This window comes from Copadichromis virginalis, linkage group LG10, assembly GCF_057382275.1.
Source record: "Copadichromis virginalis isolate Kocher_CV1m ecotype Utaka linkage group LG10, C_Virginalis_male_GT1.1, whole genome shotgun sequence".
NCBI lineage: Eukaryota > Metazoa > Chordata > Actinopteri > Cichliformes > Cichlidae > Copadichromis > Copadichromis virginalis.
In genome coordinates this window covers 17565120-17591068 of record NC_140627.1, presented here as the reverse complement: position 1 = coordinate 17591068, position 25949 = coordinate 17565120, and the positions used below count along the sequence as shown (strand labels likewise).

At 39.4% G+C, this 25949-nt stretch overlaps 1 protein-coding gene across 1 annotated transcript; it reads right to left on the bottom strand.

Annotated features, from left to right (window-relative positions):
* Nucleotides 1-1308: 1308 nt before the first annotated feature.
* grm5a (glutamate receptor, metabotropic 5a) lies at nt 1309-23645 on the bottom strand. The gene is made up of 18 exons (XM_085470301.1): nt 23453-23645; nt 22854-23165; nt 22409-22542; nt 21453-21714; nt 20920-21034; nt 18339-18588; nt 13751-13986; nt 13536-13657; nt 13334-13458; nt 13074-13242; nt 11261-11387; nt 10679-10796; nt 10175-10361; nt 7746-7904; nt 7537-7662; nt 7199-7381; nt 6920-7089; nt 1309-5383 (listed from the first exon to the last, which is right to left on the bottom strand). The coding sequence occupies exons 2-18, from the start codon at nt 23079-23081 to the stop codon at nt 4462-4464; spliced, it is 3633 nt and encodes a 1210-aa protein (XP_085326427.1). The 5' UTR covers nt 23082-23165; nt 23453-23645; the 3' UTR covers nt 1309-4461.
* Nucleotides 23646-25949: the final 2304 nt, after the last annotated feature.

The following is a 25949-nucleotide window of genomic DNA, read 5'->3' as shown; positions in this document are numbered from 1 at the left end:
CAAATTAAGATATATTTTATGTTGTTGGTTGTAAAGATCTGGATGGATATTTTATTTTAGTCTTCTATTTCTATTCTTTTTATTTTTCAAAACATTATGAATTCTCTCTCTCTCTTTTTTAGAACCTACCCTTTTTAGTTTTGTTAATATTGGCAAAAGTGTGAAGTGTTATTGTTGGTTTTGAATATATTTGTTAAAGGCTATCCAATTGAGGTAAATGTCTTTTTTTTTTTTAGTTGTTAGAATCTGATGAGCAATATTTTATTTTATTTTATTTTATTTTTGTTTTTTTGCTTTTCTGTTTTCCCTCTGACGGTTTGCCACCTTAATGTGGTCAGGGGTTTTTCATGCCATAGTGACCATAAAAGCTAGACCATCAGTAGCTTAGCCTTCAGGTGGGACACCCAAGTTGGTCAGGTCTTAGGGTAGAGGCCTGACAAAGTGCAATCCACTTACATGACAAAAACAGTTACCCAGAGTAGGACTGCCACGATATTCGACTAGTCATGATTACGTTGACTATCAAAATCGTCAACAACTAATTTAATAGTTTAAAGCTTTATAACATCCTGAAAGACGCAGGAATAAGTAGTAGGATTTAAGAGTGTAATAACGGACTGAAACAGAAGATAGCAGCAATGAATGTACAAAGATGCCAGCTGCCGTTAAACGCCAAAGAAGAAGAAGAAGAAGAAGAAGCAGTCTCTGGTATAGTAGAAGCTGTGTCCAAATTCAGAGTCTGCATCCTGGAGGCCGGATTTGAAGGCTGATTACGTTACAGCGAAGCGACGAATGCTGTCCAGATTCAAAGGCTCTTCAATATGTGGCCGACAAATGTGTCCTCTTTTTCCCCAGATTTTAAGCATGGGTCTGGTGTATCCTTCGTGGCCCAACCTATCCCAGAATTCATATTGCGGCCCAGCCATTTCCAGTTTCCAGCAATGGCGACAGCTACTTAGTTTTAATATTACCCTTTCTGGGTCACAAAATAAACTTTTAAGATACTTTTAAGAATGTAGCTGTGTAAACTTCAAATATCTGCTCGATTTATCAAGATATCACATATTTGCAAAAGTGCTCCGACGTTTTCGGAGACGTCTGTTACCCACTAGCTTGATAGCTAGCTGGGGGTTCAAGGCTCACTAGAGCCGGCGAACTCAGGTTAAACATGATAACTTCAAAATGTTATTGTTTTTTTTTTTCATTCAGTGTTTTATTTGTTCTTGAATTAAACGGTTTGGCTGAGATTAAAGTTATAGTTTTCAATCAGCTGAATAAACATCAAACAGAAAACCGATTAAACAGAAGTGTGAGATGGTTGAGAATTTACTCCAGTGTCCTGTTATAAAAAGAACACACCAGCACAGCTCAGGTTTGCAAAATTACATCTGAACAATCATCTCTAGGAAAAATAACCTGTGGACAGGTTAGATCAATGTGGAGATGTTTGGCCATAATGGTACCACATATGAAAGAGAAGCAAAACGTGTATATCGACACAAACACCTGATAACAACTGTTAAGCACGGTGGTTAAGGACTGATGATTTATGCTCGTTTTGCAGCCACAGGACTTGGTAAACTCCTCTGTACATTCTACAGTCAAATGTGGGGCCACCTCTCCGACAGCTTTGCTGAAATTGGCTCATGCCAAGACAATGGTTCAAAGCACAGCAGCAAATCCACAACAAAATAACTGGAAAAAAAAAGAATCAAGATGTTGCACATTTCAAGTCTGGACCTCAATCCAATGAAAATGCTGTTAAACCTTAAGAAAGCTGTCCATAAACAAATGCATGCAAACCTTGTAAAGAACAGAAGAAGTGAGTCTTGGATACCTGAAAAATGTCTGGCACTCACATAATCACTGTGATTAGTGAATATGAATTACTGTCACTATTATTCCCAATTCTCTCATCATTTACAGTTAAATGAAAATAAAGAATAATCACTTATTTTTTCTTCCAGAAAGAAATTAACGCACAGTAACCTGCATTCCTACTAAAATTTAGGAATGTAGTGGAGACTGGCTGCAAGCCAGTTAGAGCCCTAAGAAAGCTGTTTATTTACTTACTTTACTTTAAGCTTATTATGCTCCAACTATGAATAAACCTTGCCCGCTATCTTTTGAACTCGTAATCTCACTATAAATTTTTGGACTACAGTGTATGGCATACAAAATTATATCACGTTATTTAATAAAGAACGTCCTAGAAATGCCTTTTCCCTTAGGTTTCTAAAGTATTGCAGCATGATTTGACAGAAAGGGTGCACACGATCCAGTTTTCAGTGTTAAAAAGAGATGCAACTCATTAAAACATTGGTTCTCCAAACTGTGGAGCAGCCACCTAATCCAGTAGGGAACAGAAACCCACCATAGGGATTTGGTCAGCCAGAGGAAAAATACATTGTGGAAAAAACTCAGTTGCCAAACCAAAACGACAATAAAAACATAAATTCCTATAAAATGATTGCCATTTGTTAGTACTAGTTGTGAGTTATACAGAGATATTACATTTTACTTCAACTTTCTAAATATTAAAATTTAATCACTATTGTCATATTCATTATGAAGCATTTCTCCATTCCTTCATTGTAAATAAGAGAAATTAACAATAATTTACAAAGCGCTAGTTTTGAATGGAAACCTTTAATGCAGTAGAAGACCAAGCTGTGAATTAAATCTGCAAATCGGATAAAAAACATAAGACAACCATTCTCTAAATCATGTCAGAAAATAGTGGCATATATTATAATGAACCTGCATGACTGGTACAAGCTGCATGCATGCATATGTGGCGACTATCCATGAACATTTTTTTTTATATTAAAAAAACATACTGCACATTTCAAAAAAACATAAACGCATTCCTGTCTGTATGGAAATATCAGACAAAACAAGAAGATAGGGACTGAAGCCAGACTGGAAATAGTAAAAAGAAAAAGGTCTGATAACCAGACATATGTTAGCTACCATGTCAGTATCTTCAGTTACATCTTAGAAGCTGAAAAGCTGCAAACCTATGAATCCATATTATTCTTGACCTTAAACCTCAGAGAGGCAAAAGTGCAGACAAAAAAGAAGAACAAAAAAAGCATACCAAATGAATTAAAATATTCAGGCATAAGAAATTTGAATAGGCTTACAGTAAGATTTTCAGTAGCATATTTTACATAACCACAAAGTAATTCAATGCACTGGCACACATATAAGTAAAAAGCAAGGCTTAAAAAAAACTTTTTTTTAGTAGAAAGAAAAATCTGGCGCAATTTAAATTTGCTTCTCTCCTCCTTAAACTAATCTTAAAAGCACATCAATATCACTATTAGTATTGTTACTGTGCTACTGTATATATTCATAATAGTATTTTGACATTACGATATTAAAAAGTAAATCATTACAAACATACCTCAGAGAGTGTAAACAAATCCTGACATCATGCAAACTGTAGACATTTTGATCCGCCACATGACGACAGTCATTCAGCACGTTACAGCTGAACACATCCTGAGGTGGAAGATCAGTTTGGTCCACTACAGATCTTGAAACTTATACATTCAACTGAGTCACAACTAGATCAAAGAATTAAAGAAGACATCCAAGTAGTCCGAACGCTGTTTGTGGGTTAGACACCTGATGAACGCGTCCACTGGGAAAATGTCTGACTTCCTTGAGACATAAAAAGCTTCTGTCCTCTTGGGATAGGAGGTGTTTGATCCTCAGTACATGAAAAAGGTCACTGAGAAAGAGAAAAACCTGATGGCTGATTTGCAGCATTTGACCACTTTTCCCTGTTTAGCATCAGGATACAAAATGCGCTCTCATGTCTTTTGTGATTGGCAGTAAATTGTTTGATTTTCGCATAAATACCTTCTTGCTTCTTCCTACAATCTGGATCCAGCGGGGTCTCACAATATCACATGTTAGGGCAGTTTTTCAGTAGAAAAAGTGCATAAGGTCAACAACAAGCGATAAAAAAACACATTTACTCTCTATGTTAATGATAAAAGATAATGAAAAATATCCAAGTAAAACACAATCATATTTGATGTTGGGGTTTTGTAGTAATTTTTAATTTTTCTAAACACCTGGAGTCCCTAGAACAATAGCCGTATCAAAGTTGTCTTTGGAGTTTAAAACTGAGTTTGAAACATGTCAGAAAAGCAGTAAAAAGTCTTTAAAATGCCCTTATTTTGATTTCAGTCCAATTTTTTAAATCCTTCTATTGGTATTCCTCTCTAAGTCCTTCAGTACTCAATGAGGTCATGTGTGGGTGTGCCCAGTCGCAATCTGAAAATAAGCATCTGTTCATTGAAAAAAACCTTAAACATTCATAATATCCACATGAAGAAAGGCATCAAAGAGATTGGTCCAGTGGGAAGTTTTGTCTCTTGGAGTTTAAAATACTCCCTGGATAGAAGATTTAAAAAGGAAAATAAGTTGTGGGAGGGGGGTGCAGGTTTAAAGAGAGGACGAGCTCTGGCTGTAATGTCTCAGCAGCAGCTGGTCATATTCAGCCTCAGAGGCAGGGGACAGGGAAGGGGGAGAGCTGCCATTGGAGCTCAGAGATGAGTCTCTAAATGGAGAGGGAGGCGTCAGAGCCATGAGCTCCTCCATATCCTTGGCCCGTCTGCTACTCACGCAAGTCCCGGCCAGGTGCTCATAAATCTTACCCGCTGGTCGATTCTCGCAGAAACTGGAGACAGCTGTTACCTCCGCATATGTGGTGACGGTGGAGGGTGTCTGTCTGTTCCTGGGCGCGAGGTACTGAGGTGGACACGCCGTGGTGTCTGCAGTAGCAGCAGGCAGAGCAGTGGTGGAGGGTGGGCTGACGGTGGCTCCCCCTGGCAGCATCATGGTATTTAGCTCACTGATGTTGGCAGTGAAACGGTTAACCACACTACTGATCTGGTCCATGATTGTGGTACCCTGAGTTTGGCCGCCAATCATCCCTATGCCAATGTCACCCACTCCTATGATGCTAATGTCTCCATCATTCAATGCACCAACACCTTGGCTGTTGTCCCCGCCCCTTCTTCTCACCCCAGCAGGGTGCTCGGGTAAATAGGTGGGTAAAACTTCTGCATCCTCGGCATCCTCTCCTCCCTGATGACACACCGCCTTCGCTGCATGCTGACTGATGGTGGGCAAAGGTGACTGAGAGGGTGTGCAGGTGAAAGACTGAGAAAGCTGTGGCTCTTCGTACTGCTCCTTGACACCGTTGTCTGCTGGTGTATCCCCATCTTTAGAGAATGGCTTGATGATGGCTGTCTGATTTGCCTCGACTGGATCCTTTTTCTTCACGTGAAATGACATCCTCTTCCACAGGTTTGGTCTGTATCCACGCTCATTCTGTGTCCATGTAACTGATTTCCCATTGGAACTGAAAATCACATGAATGGCAGTAAGTAATCTCATACTTATGGTGTAATACTGCAAGTTGTCAGTAAATATGTAAGTATTTGGTGTAAATATCTGTAATTTATTTCAACATCACACCAGGTTTTTTTTTAAACTATTATAATCCATGATGAGGGTCATATTCCAATTCCTCTCACGAGTATTTCTACTCTCCTATGTTCTATCTTTTGCCTGCTGTGTAATATTAAGTCTCTTTGCATGTTCTTTTATCCTTCCTCGAAAGAGAAATCCTTAAAGGCAGTGGGGATCCTTTGGGAGTGCGTAACCCAAATGAGGTTACATACTCCCAGCTCTGGGAGCAGTTTTTCTTGGCTTCATATTCAGCCTGTTGCAACAACTTCTGCTCTACATGTATAAAGCTTAAAGAAGAGATGTGGATGGCTGTGCTCTTAGCTGTACTATATCTAAGCAGATCTTCCATATCGTTTGATGGACTCATGAACAGAAACAACTAAAGAAGGTGACTGTATTTTCTTCTCCAATCAGCAGTTAGTTAAACCTCATATCCACTGTATCACCCCAGCTGTCTGTAGCTGTCCCATTTTAGCTTCAGCTCAATCATATTTTTATCTTGTTGTACACTATGGGGCGATCGTGGCTCAAGAGTTGGCAGTTCGTCTTGTAATCGGAAGGTTGCCGGTTCGAGCCCCGGCTTGGACAGTCTCGGTCGTTGTGTCCTTGGGCAAGACACTTCACCCGTTGCCTACTGGTGGTGGGCCTGGTGGCGCCAATGGCAGCCTCGCCTCTGTCAGTGCGCCCCAAGGCAGCTGTGGCTACAATGTAGCTTACCAGTGTGTGAACGGGTGGATGACTGAATGTAGTGTAAAGTGCTTTGGGGTTCATAGGGACTAAGTAAAGTGCTATACAAATACAGGCCATTTACTATGGCATTGCAAATGTGGCGTGCAACTCCTATCAAACGTTATGTTTTTTTATCGAAAATATCATCGGAAACTGTGCCAATATGGTCTCATATTGCTTGTTATTATAAATTAGCAAGCACTAAATATAACTTTCATTTTAAAAACATAAATTGATTCAAAGATTTTATCTCACAATGCGTCATTATACAGTTGCTAATGGAAAAAATAAGCCACTACTTAAGGAGTTCACTCTAGTTTAAATGCTATGGAGAGTAGGAAACACTTTAAAAATTCAAAACAGAGGTAGTCCTACAGTACATGACCTCATTTCATCTCATAGCCATACCACCCTGAGCATGCTCAGTCAGTACTTGGATGGGATATCACCTGAAAATACCAGATGCTGTAGACTTGGGGCATGTGGCTCAGGTGGTAGAGTGGGTTGTCTACAAGTTAGAAGGTTAAGCCAAGTTTATCATATTACAGTCATCAGAGTGTGTGTGTGAATGTTAGATACAGCCCTTGAACATAGACAAAATGTTAAACCTATTGATTGATAGGCTCACAGCTATGTTAATAAAATCTTTGTTTGTTTATTTTTATCTCTATATATATACGTTAATGCCAGCTTGTACCTTATGTTGTCCTGCGTAGAGCCACGACGTCGAAACAAGTTGGCCATGCTGCTAGAAGATTTGCCAGATTTGGCAGCTTTCTTAGCATCGCCCACATGCATGCGCACAACTGTGGATGTGGTGAAAGCGCTGCGGACATTTTTCTCGGGCTTGGCGAGCATGATGTAGACCTGATAATGGAAATGAGCAAGAAGGAAGTGTAAAAAAATGTGTGAAAAGGGATAGTGCCAAACCAAACAGAAAATCTTTAGATTTTTAGGTTTTTTTTTTCTTTCTTACCTTGGGGACAAACATGCAGCAGAGAGCCACTGTGGCACTGAGGCTGACACTAAAGCACATGGTTATGATCTTGTAGTTGGAGCCAAAGTAAATTGGAACAAAGGCCAACCAGATGATACAGGTGGTGTACATGGTGAAGGCAATGTACTTGGCCTCATTAAAATTAGCTGGTACATTACGAGTCTGTGTGGGAAAAGGGAGTATGTACATTTTAAAGCAGGGCGTGGTAAAGTAAAACGAACAGTACACAGGAAAGAAAAGTGAGTAACAAAAACATATAAAAGTAACCGAAAATCTTAGTAAGCCTTGCATTATTGACTAATGCTATGTTGAAGTACCTTGAAGGCGTAGAAGGTGCAGCTGAGGATAAGCAGGCCATTGTAGCCCAGCGGTGCTACCACCCCCAGAGTGGTCAGATTGCAGATCAAGTGCACCTCACGGATACTGGGGTAATCATAGATCACCTAAAGAAAGGAAGAAGCTTCTCTAGTTGTATAAATAAATGTATATGACCATTCCCCACATTACAAAGGAAACCCGCACATACCTGTGGTGGCTCTATGATGAGAAGTGCCACAATAATCCCCAGCTGCAAGAGTATGAGTAGGAAGGCGATGACCAATTGTGCGCAGGCGGACATAAAACGCGGTTTCTTGGTACAGATCTTCTTTTTGCTGCCTGCCAGGATCCGTGCTATGCGGTTGGTCTGGATCAAAAATAGATCAAATGGTTATGCAGGCTTCAATGACATCGACTGTGGAGAATACATCTTGCACTGATTCATGACAATAATCCCCTTCCCAGTTCTTCAGCAGCAACCTCAGCCCACACTCAGACCCTCAACTTCTACCATGCTTCTCTTACAATTGGCTATCATTCAGTCTCTGGAGGTGGCTCTCCCAACATTACTCTAGAGTTGCCATTCTATTTATGCTTGAATACATAAAACTACAACAGTAGATAAGCAGTTTGATAAAAAGTGGTTTATAAAGAGAAATTTAAATGAAATTAGAAAGCCCTTGCTCTGTCAAAATTATAAAGTCCTTTAAAGTCAGTCATTTGGGACTCATAGAAAAAACATCTTCTTTGAGTAATTTCGTCTTCCATCCCCTGAAGCTCTCTACGCACTGCTCTTGAGCTAAGGCCACATGAAGCTTGGAGGTTTGTAGCGACTGACTCTGCAGAAAGTTAGGGGGGCTCACTGTGCCCCTCAGTGTCCACTAACTCCAATTTTACATGGCCTTACACGTCATAGCTGTGTTGTTGTCATTCTCAATTGCTACCACTTTCATATAATACCGCTTACAGTTAACTGTGGAATATTTAGTAGTGAGGAAATTTCGCAACTAGTCTTGTTGCACAGGTGGCATCTTGTCATGGTACAACGCTGGAATTCACTGAGAGCGACCCGTTCTTTCACAGAAGCAGTCTGCATGCCTAGCTGCTTGATTTTATGCACTTGTGATGATGTAAGTGACTGGAACACCTGAATTCAAGGATTTGTACAGGGAAGTGTATACCTTTGGCAATATAGTGTTGTACGTTTTGCAGGCTTGTTTTGATAACTTCTTAACCGTGCAGCTCAATTCCAACATGTTGTTAAACACTGAAAGTGCCAGTGAGAAAAAATGTGACAGTAACTATTACTGTCACAGTAACTACACTCTTTAGTATACTGTATATTCCACAGGTACAGTTAGGGATGGGAATCGAAAACCGGTTCTTGTTGACAACCGGTTCCCACTGTTTCAATTAATTTGAATTGTTTGTCATTTTTGCAAACAATTCCCCACGTTGCAGAGCGTCATGTACCTGGCAGGAAACATGGTGCCTAAGCGGCACAAATGTTTGGTTATACTTTACGAGAACGGATGACAACAGGACAACTTGCAAGATATTTCATTTAAGGAAGGAAACACTACGAATATGCAAAAGCATTTGCTCACAAAACAGGCGATGACCTTAAATGAATGTCGTGTTTTTAATTCCGCTGCCTAGGACTAGTGAATCTCAACCCAGCAGCAGTGGTAACGTTTGCACGTCCTCTCCCGTTAGTGCGGCAGGTAAATAATCAACTAACAGTGCATATTATGTTAGCGCGATCTGCCTTATTACAAAACCTGCTATTACTCTGCATTGCATTTAGGTGACCATGATGAGAGAGACAGACAGAGTCAGGCTCAGATGCTGCCAGTTCTCGCTGCAGTCTACCGGTAGCGTCTCCTTTTAGGCCAGGATAGACGAATGTCACCGAGCAGTGACTAAGTTTGTGGTCAAAAGCTTGCATCTATTTGCCACAGCAGATGGCCCCGATTTTGTGAATGTGAATGTGTTTAATTGTAGGCAGGGACATTACTGGATATTCTTGTGTAATTGCTACAGAATAATTTATGTTATACTTTGTTATTGCTACAGACAAATACTTATTTTATTATTTTACATTCACAATTTTTTTTTTTCTGGGGACTCCGTGACACCCCATCGAAGAGCCATAGGCTGTGGATCTCTTAACATCTCACAGTTGGGTTACTCCTAAATTTCTTGTTCAAAGAGAAGATATAAAACAAAGTTCTAAGCTAATCGACCTGTGTCTTCTCCTTTTTTAAAAACAAGAATCGATAGGAGAATCGATAAAGAATCGAATTGTTAAACAGAATCGAAAATGGAATTGGAATCGTGAAAATCTTATCAATTCCCATCCCTAGGTATAGTAGTGATAGAGGGATGGTGATATAGGGAAAATGTGATCAGAAGTACACATATAAATTTGATTTTGAAATTTCTGATCTTAAAATTAAATACTGTAGAATACCTATTTTAGTGCTTAAAAGAATAAGCTGATTTCAAATGCAGCTGATACACAATGAGCACCTGTTTTAACCCACTTAGTTTCATAGGAAGTGAAAGAAGACGCTAACGTGCATATACTTTATGTGCTTGTTCCCCTACCTTCTGATAACTAAACAGAAAAAGTACCTTGGTGACGAGAGCAGAGTAGCTCATGGCAGGGGACAGTCCGATTCCCAGCCGCTGGAGGTAGCAATAGACAATGTGCGGCTTTGCGATAAGACTGAAAGTACACAGGTAGCCCAGACATATTCCTGCCAGAATAATGTAGCAGAGCTCCCGACTGGATGACTTGACCACAGGAGTGTCCCAAAACCTACAGATAAATGAAACATCTAGATTCACATTGCTGATAAAAGATACGCAGAGCACCGCAGTGACTGTTTTACTTTGTCTAATTAAATGTTAGTCATACAAAAGCATGAGACATTCAATACCGCAAAGGATGTATTACATATATCACTAACAACCAGTTGCAAACAGGGACATCAGACTTTAAAAACATCTACAGAGTCGCAGTAAAACACCAACAGTAGGTCAAAATAAACTGATGTTAGCCCTTGCTAGTCCTGAATATGTATGTAAACATCCTGTGCATTCATAGTTAAATGTATAGATACTGGCTCCAATTACTTGATGAAAACAGATGTAACAAAAAGTGTAGCCATGAGGCCCAGGCAGGCAAAGACTACAGCAGCAATGGGCTCTGGATCCCCCCAGCGGACATACTGCACTGGAATTGGCTCACAACCTGAGGGGTGCAGAGAGATCATGATTAGTGAGAGAAAAAACATGAAAAGTTTCATTCAAAAATGTGATGCATTTGTAAACGAAATATTAAAACTAGTGTATTTATGTATTTTCATGAAACAGGCAACAGACTGTAGCTTACTCCAGCAACAGATTTTCACTCATGTTGCAACACTGTGGGCATCAACAATGTAACTGTTGTGTGTAAAATTTAGGAAAAAATATTTTTTTCAAACTAGAGAGGAAATAAAATATGATAGGACAGTTTACAAAGAAATCTGGATCTAGGTCTCTTTATATGTGAATACTATCTCTGTGCAGTAGTGTGTCTTTGTACAGAATGCTAGGGCTGTTAACGGATGTGGTCCACCGTCACTGCGGTGGACCCAGATTTCGTGGCTCCTCTGACCGCTGCGGAAACCGTGTAAGTGTAAGTGAAAGTGCCACAGATGAAGTAGTGCATACCAGTGAGGTCATCTGTGGGCCAGGAGCCAAGCTCACAGGCTCGGCAAGTGTACTCATCAAACACGAACTCGTTCTCTTTGCAGGGAGTGCAGGTCCAACAGCAGCTCACCTCTCCTTTACGGATCACCTGGAGACACAGACACACCAGTATGAAAGACTGGAAAGGTCTCAATGCTCCAATGACAATTTCCTGTAGGTAATCTTACCCTCTGACTGCTCCACATGCTAAGAAAATGAGAATTTGTTCACCAGGGGAGCAAATGAAGAAGAAAAAAACGTCCAGAAGGTAATTGAGTCTCATTATTAACAAAAAACTTTCCTCACCATAGCAACACGTATATGAAGAAGTGTAGCTGGAAAAGGAAAAGTGGAAGTGCGGAGGGTTAGTGGTTAGTGGTCTGGAGTTTTAATCAGAATTACTAAAATTTTTGTGCGGAGTTTCCCATTTCCTTTGGTTCTGCCGCATCCTCTAATAGTGCGAAGGTAGGTTGCCTTTGTGGGTGAACATGATTGGGAATCTGTCTGTGTAGGTTCCCAGTCATCCAGGTCATGACAGTCTAAGGAAAGAAAACGACTGGACTTTCTCAAATTTCTTGAAGACGTTTCACCTCTCATCCAGAAGAGCTTCTTCAGTTCTGAAACCAAATGGTGGAAAGTCCCAGGTATTTAAACCCTTGTGGCACCACTTTTAATCATGTGCCCCACCACATGAGCCAAGATGTGGAAAAAAAAGCATGGGTCACTACCACAAGATCCGAGCGGGGGTTGAGGCCTCTGGGTAGGAATCTCAAGACTGCACTGTAGGTGGTGACAGTTTCTCTATCCGTTAATGGTCGTTCACAGTGGACATACATGGCCTCATTTACTCCTTTTACTCCCGGTCCAAAATATGAACACTGGCATCCTCAAAAGAGTGACCTTTACCCTTTAGATGTACAGCTGAGTCTTGTCCACTCTAGGTGACTGTTTGTTTTTTCCAATATGGAGGTTATTAACAATCATTAACACAAGCATAAACTTAAGAGCAAATCTGAAATGCTTGTGAGAGGTGATCATATTCTCGTTCTATTTCTTTCACTACATGTATTTTTCAGCCACTACAGGAAAACTTACAAGCCTATAAAATGCCATATGTTGTCATAGCTCTACAACGATTTCCCCACAACAGTTGAGATAAATAAAGGTGGTATGGTATTCCAACAGGCTGCTTCTGTAGCGGTGCACTGCTCCACATAAACAACAGGGTGTCAGAAGTAAAGAGGGATTCATATTAGAACTTAGGGGAAAATACTGGAGAGGGACACTTCAGTGTTCTTCGTGATTTGAATTATCTGGAGGAAGCTTAAAAAGGTCCAGATGGGAGATGATAAAAGCTTGAACAAAGAGCTTTGCTGAATCCCTGGCAGAATACTCGAGGATCTGACTGGACCAGTTTTAGAAATTGTGAACCCGTGGGATCAATTTAAGGCTGCTGTGTGGGTTGTGTTTTTTCGAAAGGTTTCTTCATTATAACTGTCCCGAGTTGTCTGGTCTGTGGTTAAATGTGGTCATATGGCATCATGAATTATGAGCGGCATCAAAAAGAGAAAATGTTCATAATCCACCCTTTAGTTTGATGCACACATTAAAATCAAGTCATTTGCATTGTCTTTTGGTTTGATATATGATCTTGTCACGATTGTGTGTACAACTATTGCTACAAACTGTAAAAAAAAAAAAAAAAAAAAAAGCAAATACATTATAGATTAAAATTTTGAGTATTAAACCTTAGAGGTGTAACTCTGGCCCTTGAGTGCGCTGAACGGGTTCATACCTTAATCTGTGCCTTCTGGCAGGGCTCAGAGCAGACTGACTGGATGATTTCACTGTTGTTGCTCCAGATTTCTTCATCATTCATCTTTAGGCCACCCTGATCCCAGCTTCCCACATGGATGTAAGCGTATTCATCTTCACCTGTCTGCTTGAAGTTCATGATTTCATACCTGAGGCAAGCATGCAATATAAACACACATTAAACAGCAATTTATGCTTTTCCTGCCCCCTTTTTTCTGCCTTTGCCATCTCAGGCCTTACCTGCCGGGTGAGTCTCCATTCTGGTCAAAGAGGATGGCCTCCCCAGATACACCAGTAAAGTTGGTTTTCATCAGGAAATCTAGCAGCTTGCGACCATCAATGGGACGCATGCTCTCACACAAACCCTGTGGAAGAGAAAGTGATGTCACTGCTGTCACAACTGATGTGAAAGCACTTAAATGTTTTCTATCAGTCCTCATACCTTATATCCTGGACAAAGTGCTTGTTGCATGGCATGTAGGCCATAAGCCATCGAATAAATGGCATTTATGACAAAGCCCATCTTGGTGTCTTGAGCATATTGATGCCGCAGAGACTCTCTCCCTGTGGACAGAAAGGAGATAGACAATAGAAAACCCTTGTAATGATAGTATTTTACTGATTCGTTAAAAGTGTCTAAGTAGGTGTTTTACTAACAAGTGCAAGTGCGGTTGTAAGCAGTGCTCTCCTGTGGATGTCCCTTCAACCTGCACTGGAAGCGGTGCTGCCAGAACTCGGGGAACCAGGGGTTCCTCAGGTTAGCGTCAGGCTTCAGGTTCAGGTAGTAATCATCAAACCAGGTCACATACGCCGACTTTAACTTTATAGTGATTCCCCCGGCTGCTTCCTTCTGGTAGCCATTAGTCACATCATACCTGTCAGCCCAGCCATCGCTGGACAGGAGGAAGGGAAAATTAGAAAAAAGTGCAACAGCTAGTTTAGGTAAGTACTGTTACTATTAGGATGTTATTCTTCTTATTTTTTAAATTATTTGCTTCATTATTTATTTTTATTATTTATTCTTTTTATTTCATTTTTTGGCTTATAAATGTGAGTATAAAGTATATAAAAACATAGCTAGTGGGACAGCTAGTTCCCAGAAAGCATTCAAAGGGTGTAGTGCACACAGCAAGATTTGCTAAAAACTTGTTATTGCCTGTTATCTGTTAAGCACAGCTGGAAAACTTGACACTTTACACCAGAGAAACAAATTGAAAAGGGCTACACTGCAAACTGTAAAAGAGACATCTCTTTAAAGCACCATTCAGGACTATCAGATAAGAATTATGCCTTAAACACATTAGTACAGCGAACCTGGAAATCGAGTGTGAATGTCAGCGATATAGAACCCTGGTGCTTTTCTGCCAAGTAATGCTTTTCAACCCCTACCTACCTATAAATATATATGGATTTTTATATGGATTTTTCAAAAGCTGCCCAAGGGCAAGAGGCATCTTATTTCACAGGTAACAAATATTTTCCAATTTTCAGCAAAGCTGACAAATACAATCATCACACCAGGAATCAAGAAACTTCTGAAATTGCTTTTTAGATTTCTGAGACTGTCACAGCTGAAGGAAATTATCTGCGAAGCCCAAAAACAAGAAACGTGATCATATTTTACTTCTGTTATTAATATATTTTCCTAAACTTGTTCTATAGATTCACACTCCTTCCGAGTTTGCCTCAAAAATAAATCTGGGTCAGTGTTGCAATAAGCATTCATATGTTTTCCTATGAGCGCTTGCATCTATGCTTTTAACATGATCAGATCGTGTTGCCATGGCAACTATGCAGTGTTGAACTGCTTCCCCCTCCTCACTGCTTGCAGATATCTTGTAGTGGATTTAGAAAGTAACATAACACTGAATTCACGATGGATTTTTTATTTTTTATTTTTTTGCTGAAAAGCTGTTGTGTTGATAATAATTTATTGGCACACAATTGCTCAGACTGGAAGAGACCAGAGGTGTCTTCATAAATGAATGACTGAAATGAGAATAACATTTACAATGATGACTCAGATAAGCCAACACAAGACTTACAAAGTTCTAAAAAAAATAAAGCATTTGTTTTAAGCATTTTCTATTGTTTTTGTTTTTTTTATTTCCCTATTTTATTCTTTAATTAATTTCTCAGATTTTAACAACTTGCATCTCTGCACCAATCTGTTACTATTCCTTTAAATCTAACTGTCAAGGTTCATAGTATATTGGAACTCAAAATTATGACAGAAAATATTTATTTTTGTTTGGCGAAGGACCTTAAAGGTCCTTTTTCTTAAAAAAAAAAATCCACCGCCGAATAAACTCCAAACAAACATCAGCAGACTGCAGTGTCTGCACATCTGATGTGGTGTTTTTTGAAAAACACAGAGGTCTTGGAGTCAATAAGCTATAAATATCAGTGAACTGCTTGAAAAGATTTCTACTCCCATCTATTATTATCTCTCCCTCTGGATACTTGTCTACAGTCAGAAAAAAGGCAAAAAAAAAGAAGGGTGATTACACATCCACGCATGTGCATACATGTAAAAATGCACACTTCACTGACACAAACAATTGCACTCTTCTAACTGAAAAAAAGAAGTCATTTTTGAAAACTTCGCTAACCGAGCTGGAGTTACACAACAGTAGTGTGGGTGGATTTTTTTTTTTTTTATGAGAGTGAGGTAGGAGATCATTTCATAACTCATCCTTAGAGAAGCAAGTACAGAAATGGTACACTGGCATGAAAAAGGCAGAAATGGATATGAAAAGCATGGAGGGCTTTGACTCTGGATAGTTTGAATCACACTTGAACGAGAGCTCTAAAACCCACACATCGACCTTGGAGGGCAATATGCTGTATGCAGCATGTTGCTACACCACCTACAGCCTGAAGACTCACATAAACGTGCAAGGATGTGCATCCACAGACACACATACACACACACAGATACGTGTGAACACACATCGTTTTCTTATTTCACTTTAAAATACATGTATGAGCAGATTTTTATGAGGAAATACTTTAGAACTCCTCACTTCTATAAAACAAACTTGAGGCCACAAACGTTCCCATATCTAAAATCTGAAAATTTAACAAAACACACATACAAAAAAAAAAAAAAAAAAAAATCCAAACCAGCTGTCTGACCAAAAGAAAAAAAAAACACTCGTCCCACAAACAACCAGTCCAATGCATCACACCAATTTGCAGGTGAGAAGCCAGTTGGGGGTTGGGTTGCTATGCTAACACTAAAAACTCCAAGTGATTAGTTGGAGCGCTTTGTAAAGGAACTGATGGAGCGTGTGTGTCATGAGTGGGCAAAGAGGAATATGCAGACAAAACAAAATAAATGAAAAATAACCTTTTATTTGGTTCAAAGACTAAAAATGGCCCAAACTGGAAAATCCAAACTCAGGCATAAGCATGTGGCACACGAGGGACCAAACACAGAATCACAAACAGAGAGAAAGACTTGACAAAAAGATCCAAGAAACTAGAAGGGAGGGCAAAAGTAAACCAAACACAAAGAATCAAATATTAATAACACAAACTCTAAATCCTCAAAGCATAAATAGTCACAACACGATTACCAATCAAACCACAAAACTTTAAACTGAAGCTAAACCAGAGGGTATATAAAGTAACATTTCAAATGGCAAAAACTACAGGCCAGAATCAGCTCTGTAAAATGTAAAAGCTAATCTATCTAAATGAAGAGCAAGACACAGGTCAACCTCAAACAGTGGCCATTAACTTATTAAATTATTTTGAAATTCATCCAACAGTACACCCATCCAACATAGTTGACATTCCCACTTCTAGACCACTAATGTGACTAAAAATAGGGAGTGTACTTATATAACCTTTTGCCTTTATATACAAATGTGATACATTTTCATTTATCCATAGATATCTATCTACATGAGCTCAGTTTGGCTGCTGATCAGATGCAGCTGTATAAAACAGGCTTAAGTACCTCAATTTAAAAGCATCCAGTCTAGGCATGTACTGCAAGGTGACAGATCTTTCAAGCTAATGAAAATGATCGTTTGTGGAGGCAGCTAACAAGAAATGCAAGAAAAATGTTGAGTGATGTTAAATACACATCACTGAAGGACAGAACTCATAAAACGCGTGCTCATTAATGCTTGCATGAATGCATCAAAAACAACTGGAGACAAATCTGACACCTCCGCAGTACGTTTCGAATCTAGTCACCCTCATAATGAGGGACATCTTAACAAATTAAGCACAAGTTTTAATAATGAGCACATTTCAACAGCACAGCTACCTGAAAGCTCTGTATGGATAACATAGATGGTAGAACACAGTGTTTTGCAATATGTAGTTCAAGGTTATTTTATGTTTCCTGCTGTCAGATTTGAGCGACAGCCTACATATGTAGCTCCTAATGAGGAAAGGCATTTATAGACCACCAGGGACAAGAGCGAGCCAGAGAGCTAAACCTTAAAATAAAACATGTTATTCTCGGAGAGAGTGAAACCTCCTGCTAAATCAACCACCTCTTTCTGCTTGTTTTCTCCCCTTGTGTATCTAATTGAATGCTTTCCTCCCTGCTCGGTTTTCACAATCTTTGACAGTTTCTTCATTTAACGTATCGTTAGAATGATCTATGCATTAAACATAGGCCACATCAAGAGCAGATTTGATGTGGTATGGTGCGAGATCTCTTATAATGATGACTATGTTTTAACATACTGGACATCAGGAAAACAATGCTTTATCTAATGATTAGACTACTCAGATTTTCTTATAAAAGGGAAACAGAGTAACTGGAATATGTTGGTCTGGCACTATTTACTGTTGTGACAGCTATAATAATAATAATAATAATAATAATAATAATAATAATAATAATAATGTATGGCTCTGTTACCTTTTTCTCTATATGGAGCTGCAGTAGCAGTAGTAATTGAAATTTAATAAATGTTAATATATTCACAACTGAACTAAAAATGTGCAAAAAAGATGTAAAAAAAATACCTTTGATTCCATGATGTTGATGGATGCAATGAAAACACTGATGATAGCAAGGATAATGATGATGTTGGTGATGATGACAGGAAGACAACAAATCAACAATCTTCTCTTGATGGTGGATATCAGAAGAAAATCTGTATTGGCAAGTAGCACATGATACTAAGAGGATTTAACAGCTTCTGATAACAGCAAAAACTCCAACAGTTAAGAAATGCAGTCTAAAGAATCCTACATACCAGAAGTCGCCACTCACCTTCCGACGAGGACGAACTCTCCCACTAGGCGTTGTCGTCTCATGGCCATCAGTATCCCTCGGACTGTCATGCCCTCACAGAAGCAAGCCACAACCCTGGCTTTGGGTAGATGGCCTCTGAGTTTCTGCAAAAGCTTGTCAAAGCTTTGCTCCCCTGCATTGCTGTATATCTTGTCAGAGTGGGCAATGCAGATCCCTTCTTTTGCTGCCATGTCTTTAAATGCCTCCATACCGCTCTCACCATAATTACCTGTGGAGGTAACCACATGAATGCAATGGTGTTCATAAAAACATAAAAGCTGGGGGTCTGTTAAATAGTTGTTGCTAACTTCTTCTTCTTTTGACTGCTTCTTATCCCAAGCATCCTCCTCTGACACAACAACTCTTTGAACATCCTCCTGCAATACATGCGCAAGTCTTCATCGTCACATTACCCCAGTTCTTGAAAATTGCTACCAGTACACTTCTTCTCCATTCCTGAGGCATTCTACAGGATTGTGTTTAAAGATCTGGCCAAAAAGTCCACTGTCATCTCTCTTAGACATCTCCACACCTCCAAAATGGTGCCAGCATTTTTTCCATTCCTCATCCTCTTCATAACTGCAGTCACTTTTTTCTTACTAATCTTCTGCGCTTCCTGCTTCACTGACTATCTTCCATCTGTCCTTCTCCCTGTGACATTTTATTCATCAGCTTTAAAAGTACTCCCACCATCTTCTCAGCAAACTCTCTTCACATGTTAGTACATTTCCATCTCTGTCCTTAATCATCCGAACCTGCTGCACATCCTTTCCAGCTTGTGTATCATTCTCATCTAAATTTCAAATTTATCTCTGACTTTTCCAACAATTTTGTTCACATTACTGTACAACAATTGCTTCAGCATCTTCATTGTGATGTTTCTAACACATTTACTGCTTAGCCCAATTGTTTTTAGTGTGCTGACACAGATACAGATGAATGTATGAACACTTGCGTAATGCCAGCGCAGCACTTGGGAATCTGGTACATTTCCCCCCCAATTACAGGAATTGTCAGGGGTTAAACTTCCCTGTTTTTGCTAGAAATCAGGTCACCTACTCTCATGCTTCGCGAGGATGCTCTCCCTCTGACACTATTTGAAATATTTTTTTCTATCACTACACATGAGTAACGTTGCTTGCATTCTTGAGTGGCAGCAGCAACAGTTTTAAATTGATTTTCTGTGCTTTAGAAATGATTAAATTCTCTGCCATTCATACTAGTGATGCTGTATTTTATATACACTAAAATTGCTTTATACTCTTTAATGTTTCTCTGTGTTTGTTCTAACTTTCCAAGAAACTGGTTAACCTTCCATGGGTCTGAGAGTCTAACTTTTAAAAGACTAATAATCAAAGCTCACTCCATTTCACAGATATTTAAAAGTAAAGACAACCAAGGATGAATATTATTTATATATATATAACTTTCCAGAGTGGCGAATGCCTTCTTTAGCTGATGTAACTGGTTCACAAAATTGTGGAAAACTGTTCAGGTAATATATATATATATACATACATAGGAAAAAATCGAAGTGTACACATGTAATTACACATGTAATTACATTCATGAAATAAGAAATAGAAAGTCAGCTGGATAACCCCCATTGTGGACTACATGTTAAAAAATGCTAGAAGAATAGATGTAGTGTAAACATCAGACTACTTTGGAGAAGAAAATTCAGCATGCAAAACACACTTACTTTAAATCCTCCCCTACAGTAGATTGGTAATTATACAAAAAAAAAAAAAGAAGAAGAAGAAAAAAGGAACAATCCTGCCTAAATCTGGCACTTAAGAGCGATTTATTTCAGAATTGTATGTCCTGGAGCCACTGAGACATTATAAAAGAGGCAGTAAATATATGGAAACTCTTTTGAATAAAGATAAGAGTGATGCATTCGGAGTATATTTTCTTGTGATTAGTTAATGTTTGTTACACTGACGTTTGCTTTTTGGGGAGTGTTGTGCATCGCAGCCTGGTGTGTCATTGTCGCCAGAGGACAACAATAAATATGAACGTTTATTACTTTATTGCTGGAACATTAAGTAAAGTTATATACCTGCTGTAAGAATGTTAGGCAGAAACTTAAGCATTAATGAAATCAGGGGACAACGCAGCCTGATACACAAACAGTTCAAAGCTTGTGACAGTGATCAATTTATATTTTTTTAATGATCAGTTGTACATTAACAGACAATGAATTTGCCTAAAAAATGCACATTGATACGTTTGTAGGCGTGGATGTAAAGACAAAAGCACATTTCAGAATTATTGCATCACAAGGCTTTTTGAATTTTTCGATATATACAGCTAAGCTCCTTTTGTTGTGTGTTGTGCTTTTTTTTTACACCCCCTCACAGGTAAACTTAAAAATGCTTGAATCAGATGAATGAATGGGGAGTCACGTGCTTCCTGATGACTAAAACGCTTTAAAATAGATTCTTCAGATGCAACTGGAAAAGAGCTGTACCTGTATGTATATATGTGGTCTTTGGCAGGAACAGAATAAAGCAGAATAACAGAAAAAACTCTAACACTCTGACATACACAGTCTTACCTTCAGTGTGTATTGCAGACACGTAGCTCCAGTTGTATCTCTTGACAATGTCCACCATTGCTCTGGCCTGTTGCATATCTGATGGTACTACTCTCATGAAATATTTATACAGGCTCTGTTGGAAGGAATTTACATGATCACCAGTCTGGCAGTTTAGCTGGCTTATCTGCATGCAACAGCTCGTCTACTAGTTTGCATATTCATCCCTTATAATCTTTACACCATACCCATCGCTGTGCGCTAGCTTAAAAGCAGATTCTCAAAATTGAGATCATGTTTTATCAAACATGATGTAAACCAAGCTGAAGTTTTTAGATTGGTTTGTGTTTTTGTATTTTACATGAAATTCCTTTTTATCAAAACAAAAACAAAAAAACTCAAAGCACTAACTGTTTTTTGTTTTGTTTTTCTTCCCTGCCACACTTGCCACGCATGTCCTCACACTTTGATGAGGACATGCTTACTGCTTTGTTATTCAGTGTGGATTTAAAGTTTGCAGCTCTGTTGTTAGCGAGTTTGTTGACTAGCCTTACCTTGTCACTGAGATCCATGCTGGTGGCTGAGTAAGCTATCTGTGGGATGTTGAAGAGCTGGAGGAGATTTTGCACCTGGATGGCCACAGAGCTGGAACCTGGTCCAATAAGTCCCACAATAGGCTTCTTCCCCTGAAGAAGCATGCTCCCTCCTTCTGCCGTGCATCTGCCCTGGCTCTCCTCCTCGTCGCTGGACACTAGTGTGTCCCGAATAAACTCAATACTCTGTTCCAGTGCCACGGCAGAGTGCCAGCACGAATCCCTGGTGTAGAAAGACTGAGTTAGCAATCACACTGTTTTGGCAGGAATTATGGGAACATGAGGTGAGGATTGTACAGTCTGTGCTTCAGTGATTTTGAGGAAACCACTACACAAAGACAATTTCAAAATTCCTCAGAAGTCTGGAATTCAATGTTTAGGAAGTCTGCGCTAATCAGAGCAGATCAGTGTCTTTTAAGGTCTTTATAGTACAAAATTCCCACTTTGTTTTCCATGAGCTGTGTCAGGAAACACAAGCAGGTCATCACAAGCAGGCTTGCTGATGACTTCAAAATGTTGCTTTTAAATACTGCATTTACTTCAAAAGAAACTACAGTCTACCCTTACCTGTCATGCTGCTTTTGTGGCTCAATTCCTCCAGCTACGGTTCACTTGCTTGCACTCAGCCATCTTCAGAGTCTATTTGAAAGTTTGCTTGGTTCTCCTCTGATGCCTATAAACATCTCCCCCATGTACTTTGATACTGTCTATTCATTTAAAGCAACCAAAGTTTAGAAGCCTTCTTAAAATATCTTTCTGTGTTTAATATAATATTATAATTGATCTCATAATGAACCAGTCTGTAAGCCAAACCATCAGTTGAATAAAAATTCTTCATTGTGTAAATATTGTGTAAGGCTGACAACAATGTCCTGCTAAAACAAAAGGACAACACAGTGAGCTCTGTCAGTGCTGACCTGATCTCGCAGCCCAGGCTGATGTTGGGAAGGATGGTGGGGTCTGCATTAATTCGGTCCAGAGTGTGCATCATGGCTTCCACTCTCTGGATCCCGTACTGCTCACGGACCGCACCACACTTTCGCTCATGGACCTGATCAGCACAGATGGATCATTTACATTTGTGACACTAACCCCCTTAACGCCTAGTGTATGATTTCCCCCTTTTTTATCAATAAATTGCAAACAAAAAAAATAACAAATGCACGATGGAGCAAATATGATACAAATTAAAACTCATATATGCAAATATTAATATTTTATTTGTTTTAATTGTCAGAAGGTTCAATAACCACTCCTATTTTGCAAAATTTAAATTTTCTGGCGTTTATTTTATGACTCAGACTTTAAAGGGTTACACTGAGATGTGTGCAAGCATATGCACATAAACACATCAAAATGTACCTTATCTGCAGGTGGTTGGTGGTGGACAGAGAACAGAGCTCCTATGATGATATCACCAGGGATATGTGCCAATACCCTTCTCTCGTTGTTCTGGGCATTGACCCCAACCTGGTCTTTCAAGCCCAGCCAGCTCACATCAGTTCCCAGCAGCACAGCCACCGCTAACAGCCGCACATTCAACTTCAGGATGTGTCCCATCCCCGTGGTCCTCGTTACACCTCCCGCCATCTTCTGACCACTTATAGCTGAGGTTCAGCTGAGGATTTTGCGTTTGGCTTTGTGCTTGTAGAGCCAAGGGCAAGGGTTGGATTCCTGAGCAAAAAGCATTATAGAATTATTTTAAAACATAAAAGTTCAGACAGCATTTTTAGGTACGATGAAAATGAAAAATGTTTTCACTTTTTCTATGACATCCAGTTGCTGTCTGTGGTGCTGAAACGCCAATGCATCGTGTAACTTGGGTAAAACTGACATAGAGCCAGGTGTTTCAGTGGAGTACTACAACCTACTTAAAACTCGGAAATCTCCTCTGCTTTAATAATTCATCAACAGCCACAGAGTGCTTCGCATAAGCAAACTAAAAGATAGCTTCAGCCTACCTTATTTCTGCCCGTGCAGATGATATTCCTTCCGAGATCGTTTCCATCACCAAGGAGCAATTTTTAACAAATAAAAAGCGCGGCGCACTGCCTGGTTACAGCACACTGCAAATAGCAGCAGATAATGCCCGTTATTGGAACATGCTTGACTTACTGACGCACACGACAGCCCCCCCTCCTACTCCTTTACCTCCTCCTCCTCCACCAAAACAGTGGAAAGCATGGAGCAACAACAGAAGGTATAACGATGGAATTCTTCTACAGGGGAGCTACTTAGACGCACTATTAAAAGACAAAAACAAACGTGTGGAAGGGGGGGAGGGGTGAATGAAGGGAAAACAGAGGTGGGAGATCATTCGCGTGCCTTCCTGTTTTAATTGTTACCACCTTTTGATGAAATCTGCATAACTAGACGGCCCCCGCTCATTTGAATTTTTAACAGTTCATTTCCTCTGATTATATAAAAAGAAGTTTTAATAATTGTGTTTTGAGCCCATTCACAAATCACCATCTCAAAAATACTTTACTTATATTTGAAATTTAAATTCATCATTCCAAAATCAGACATGGCTGGAGTTTGGACTGCATGGAAAATGACAGTATCCACAAGAGAAGAGGAGATGAACTGATTGTTTCTTGGAATTCAACTGCAGCTTTTTCCCTCTCTTGCTTTAGGGCAGAATTTTAAATCACAGGTCTTATTTCTACAAAACTGACACCTCTCTCTGTTTCACTGCATTTCTTTTAATGACATTCTGTTTTCGGAATAATAAAAAGGGAAGAAAGAAAGAAAAAATAAACCTGTGGCGTTACCATGCAAACCAGCCTGCAATCTCAATGTTGGAAGTAGAATCCAAGACATCCCACAACTTGTGTGTTGATCATTTTCACCTCAACAAAAAGGGCGTTTAATATGCTGTTTTTGATCATCTTCATCATCTGCATCTGAAAATAGGGGGAAACGTATAAGAACGGTGGGATTCCCTAACTTGCTTAGGGAATATAAATGTGAAAAAATAGTCACAGATTTGTTTGATTTAGTTACTTGAACGCAACACCAAGCTTTAAGAGACCACACTTTAGCTATTCACCTTAAAAAACACACACACACACACACACACACACACACACACACACACACACACACACACACACACACACACACACACACACACACACACACAAGCCACGACGTCAGAAGCCAAAGGAATAGATTTTGATGAGAAGATATTTTGCAAAATTCCATCTGAGCTATCAAAATCCAGAAATCAACGCTCTCATATGTGTACACAGGCAAATATAGAAGCTAACCTGTTCGCTGGTGTCCGATTTTGGTGTTTTCCTGTACATAAAGACAATTACATCATAAACTGGTAACCTAAACGTGCAAATTGGCGCATTAAAAATAACCAGATTGCAGGAAATTAAGTCTTTGATGCTCAAAATTATCCGGGGGAGGATTTCCCCGGATAATTCTGAAAGCCGTGTAAATTTGTCCACCCCCATTTAATGTCGCATCCAATGCACAAATGAAACCTATGCACACATATATCTAAGTAACTTACAAGTCACAATCACCTATTTACATCTTAGTAATTTCACCAAAATATGGGTGCATTTTCTACAATGTGTCAGTGAACTCGAAAAGAGTATCTGCTCCTGAGCTGAGGCTTATTTGTTGCCTTGGGAGACGGGCAAAAAGAAAAGGTAGGCCCAGTGAACGAGCAAGACGATATTTATGGCTACGTAACGCCCTCTGGTGGGGACTCGCTTGTCGACAAGGGTAATGTCCCAATCCCGTGAACATCACATGAAAATTTTTCTGCAAAGTGAAAAAGTTGAACTTTCCAGTGACGTTGAGATAGCAGTGGAGATAACACAACAAACATTTACCGCTTCTACTGAAAGAGCACAATAAAGCTTTCTATAATATTACCACAATAAAGCTATTGCTTATGGCAGTTATCTTATCAGCTCGTCATATGAAGTCTCCTGTGTTGTGCACAATGGATCGTGAAACCGGGTTCAGAATCATACGACCACAGATATTAAACGGTAAAAAATCCACAGGGGACTTTTTGGAGAATGCTTGGTTACACAACAGTCTACATATAAATAGCCTATACCACATACTAAAGTAGGAGGTCTGTTTTTTTTTAATCATATATGCAATGAAAATGTTCATCTTTAGTGCATAATTTGAAGTTATTGGGTTATTTAGCAGTTATTACTCACTGATTTACATTCATGTCACAAAAAGGAGAGAAAAGACAACATGAAAGTAGATAAAAATATGAAAATGTGTTTTATGTTTGCTTGTCTTTGTTCATATTTCTCCTGTGGTTTGGGTACTGTCATGGTGAGTTTCATCCCGTAATGGCAGGAAAAACTGTTCATTTTAGTATGTGAATGTGTAGATCATGAGTTTGTTTTGTTCTCACTATTAGGGCTGTGCACGCAGATAGAATCTGAAACACATAACCTGTGAAAATAAAGA

Excerpts from the sequence above, each read along its gene's own strand:
- grm5a (XM_085470301.1), bottom strand. The coding sequence starts at position 23,081 with ATGGCGGGAGGTGTAACGAGGACCACGGGGATGGGACACATCCTGAAG. Across the intron at positions 13,987-18,338 it reads GAGTTCGTCCTCGTCGGAAG|CGATGGCTGGGCTGACAGGT; the intron begins GTGAGTGGCGAC and ends CCTCCTGTCCAG. Across the intron at positions 13,658-13,750 it reads TTACAACCGCACTTGCACTT|GGAGAGAGTCTCTGCGGCAT; the intron begins GTTAGTAAAACA and ends TTCTGTCCACAG.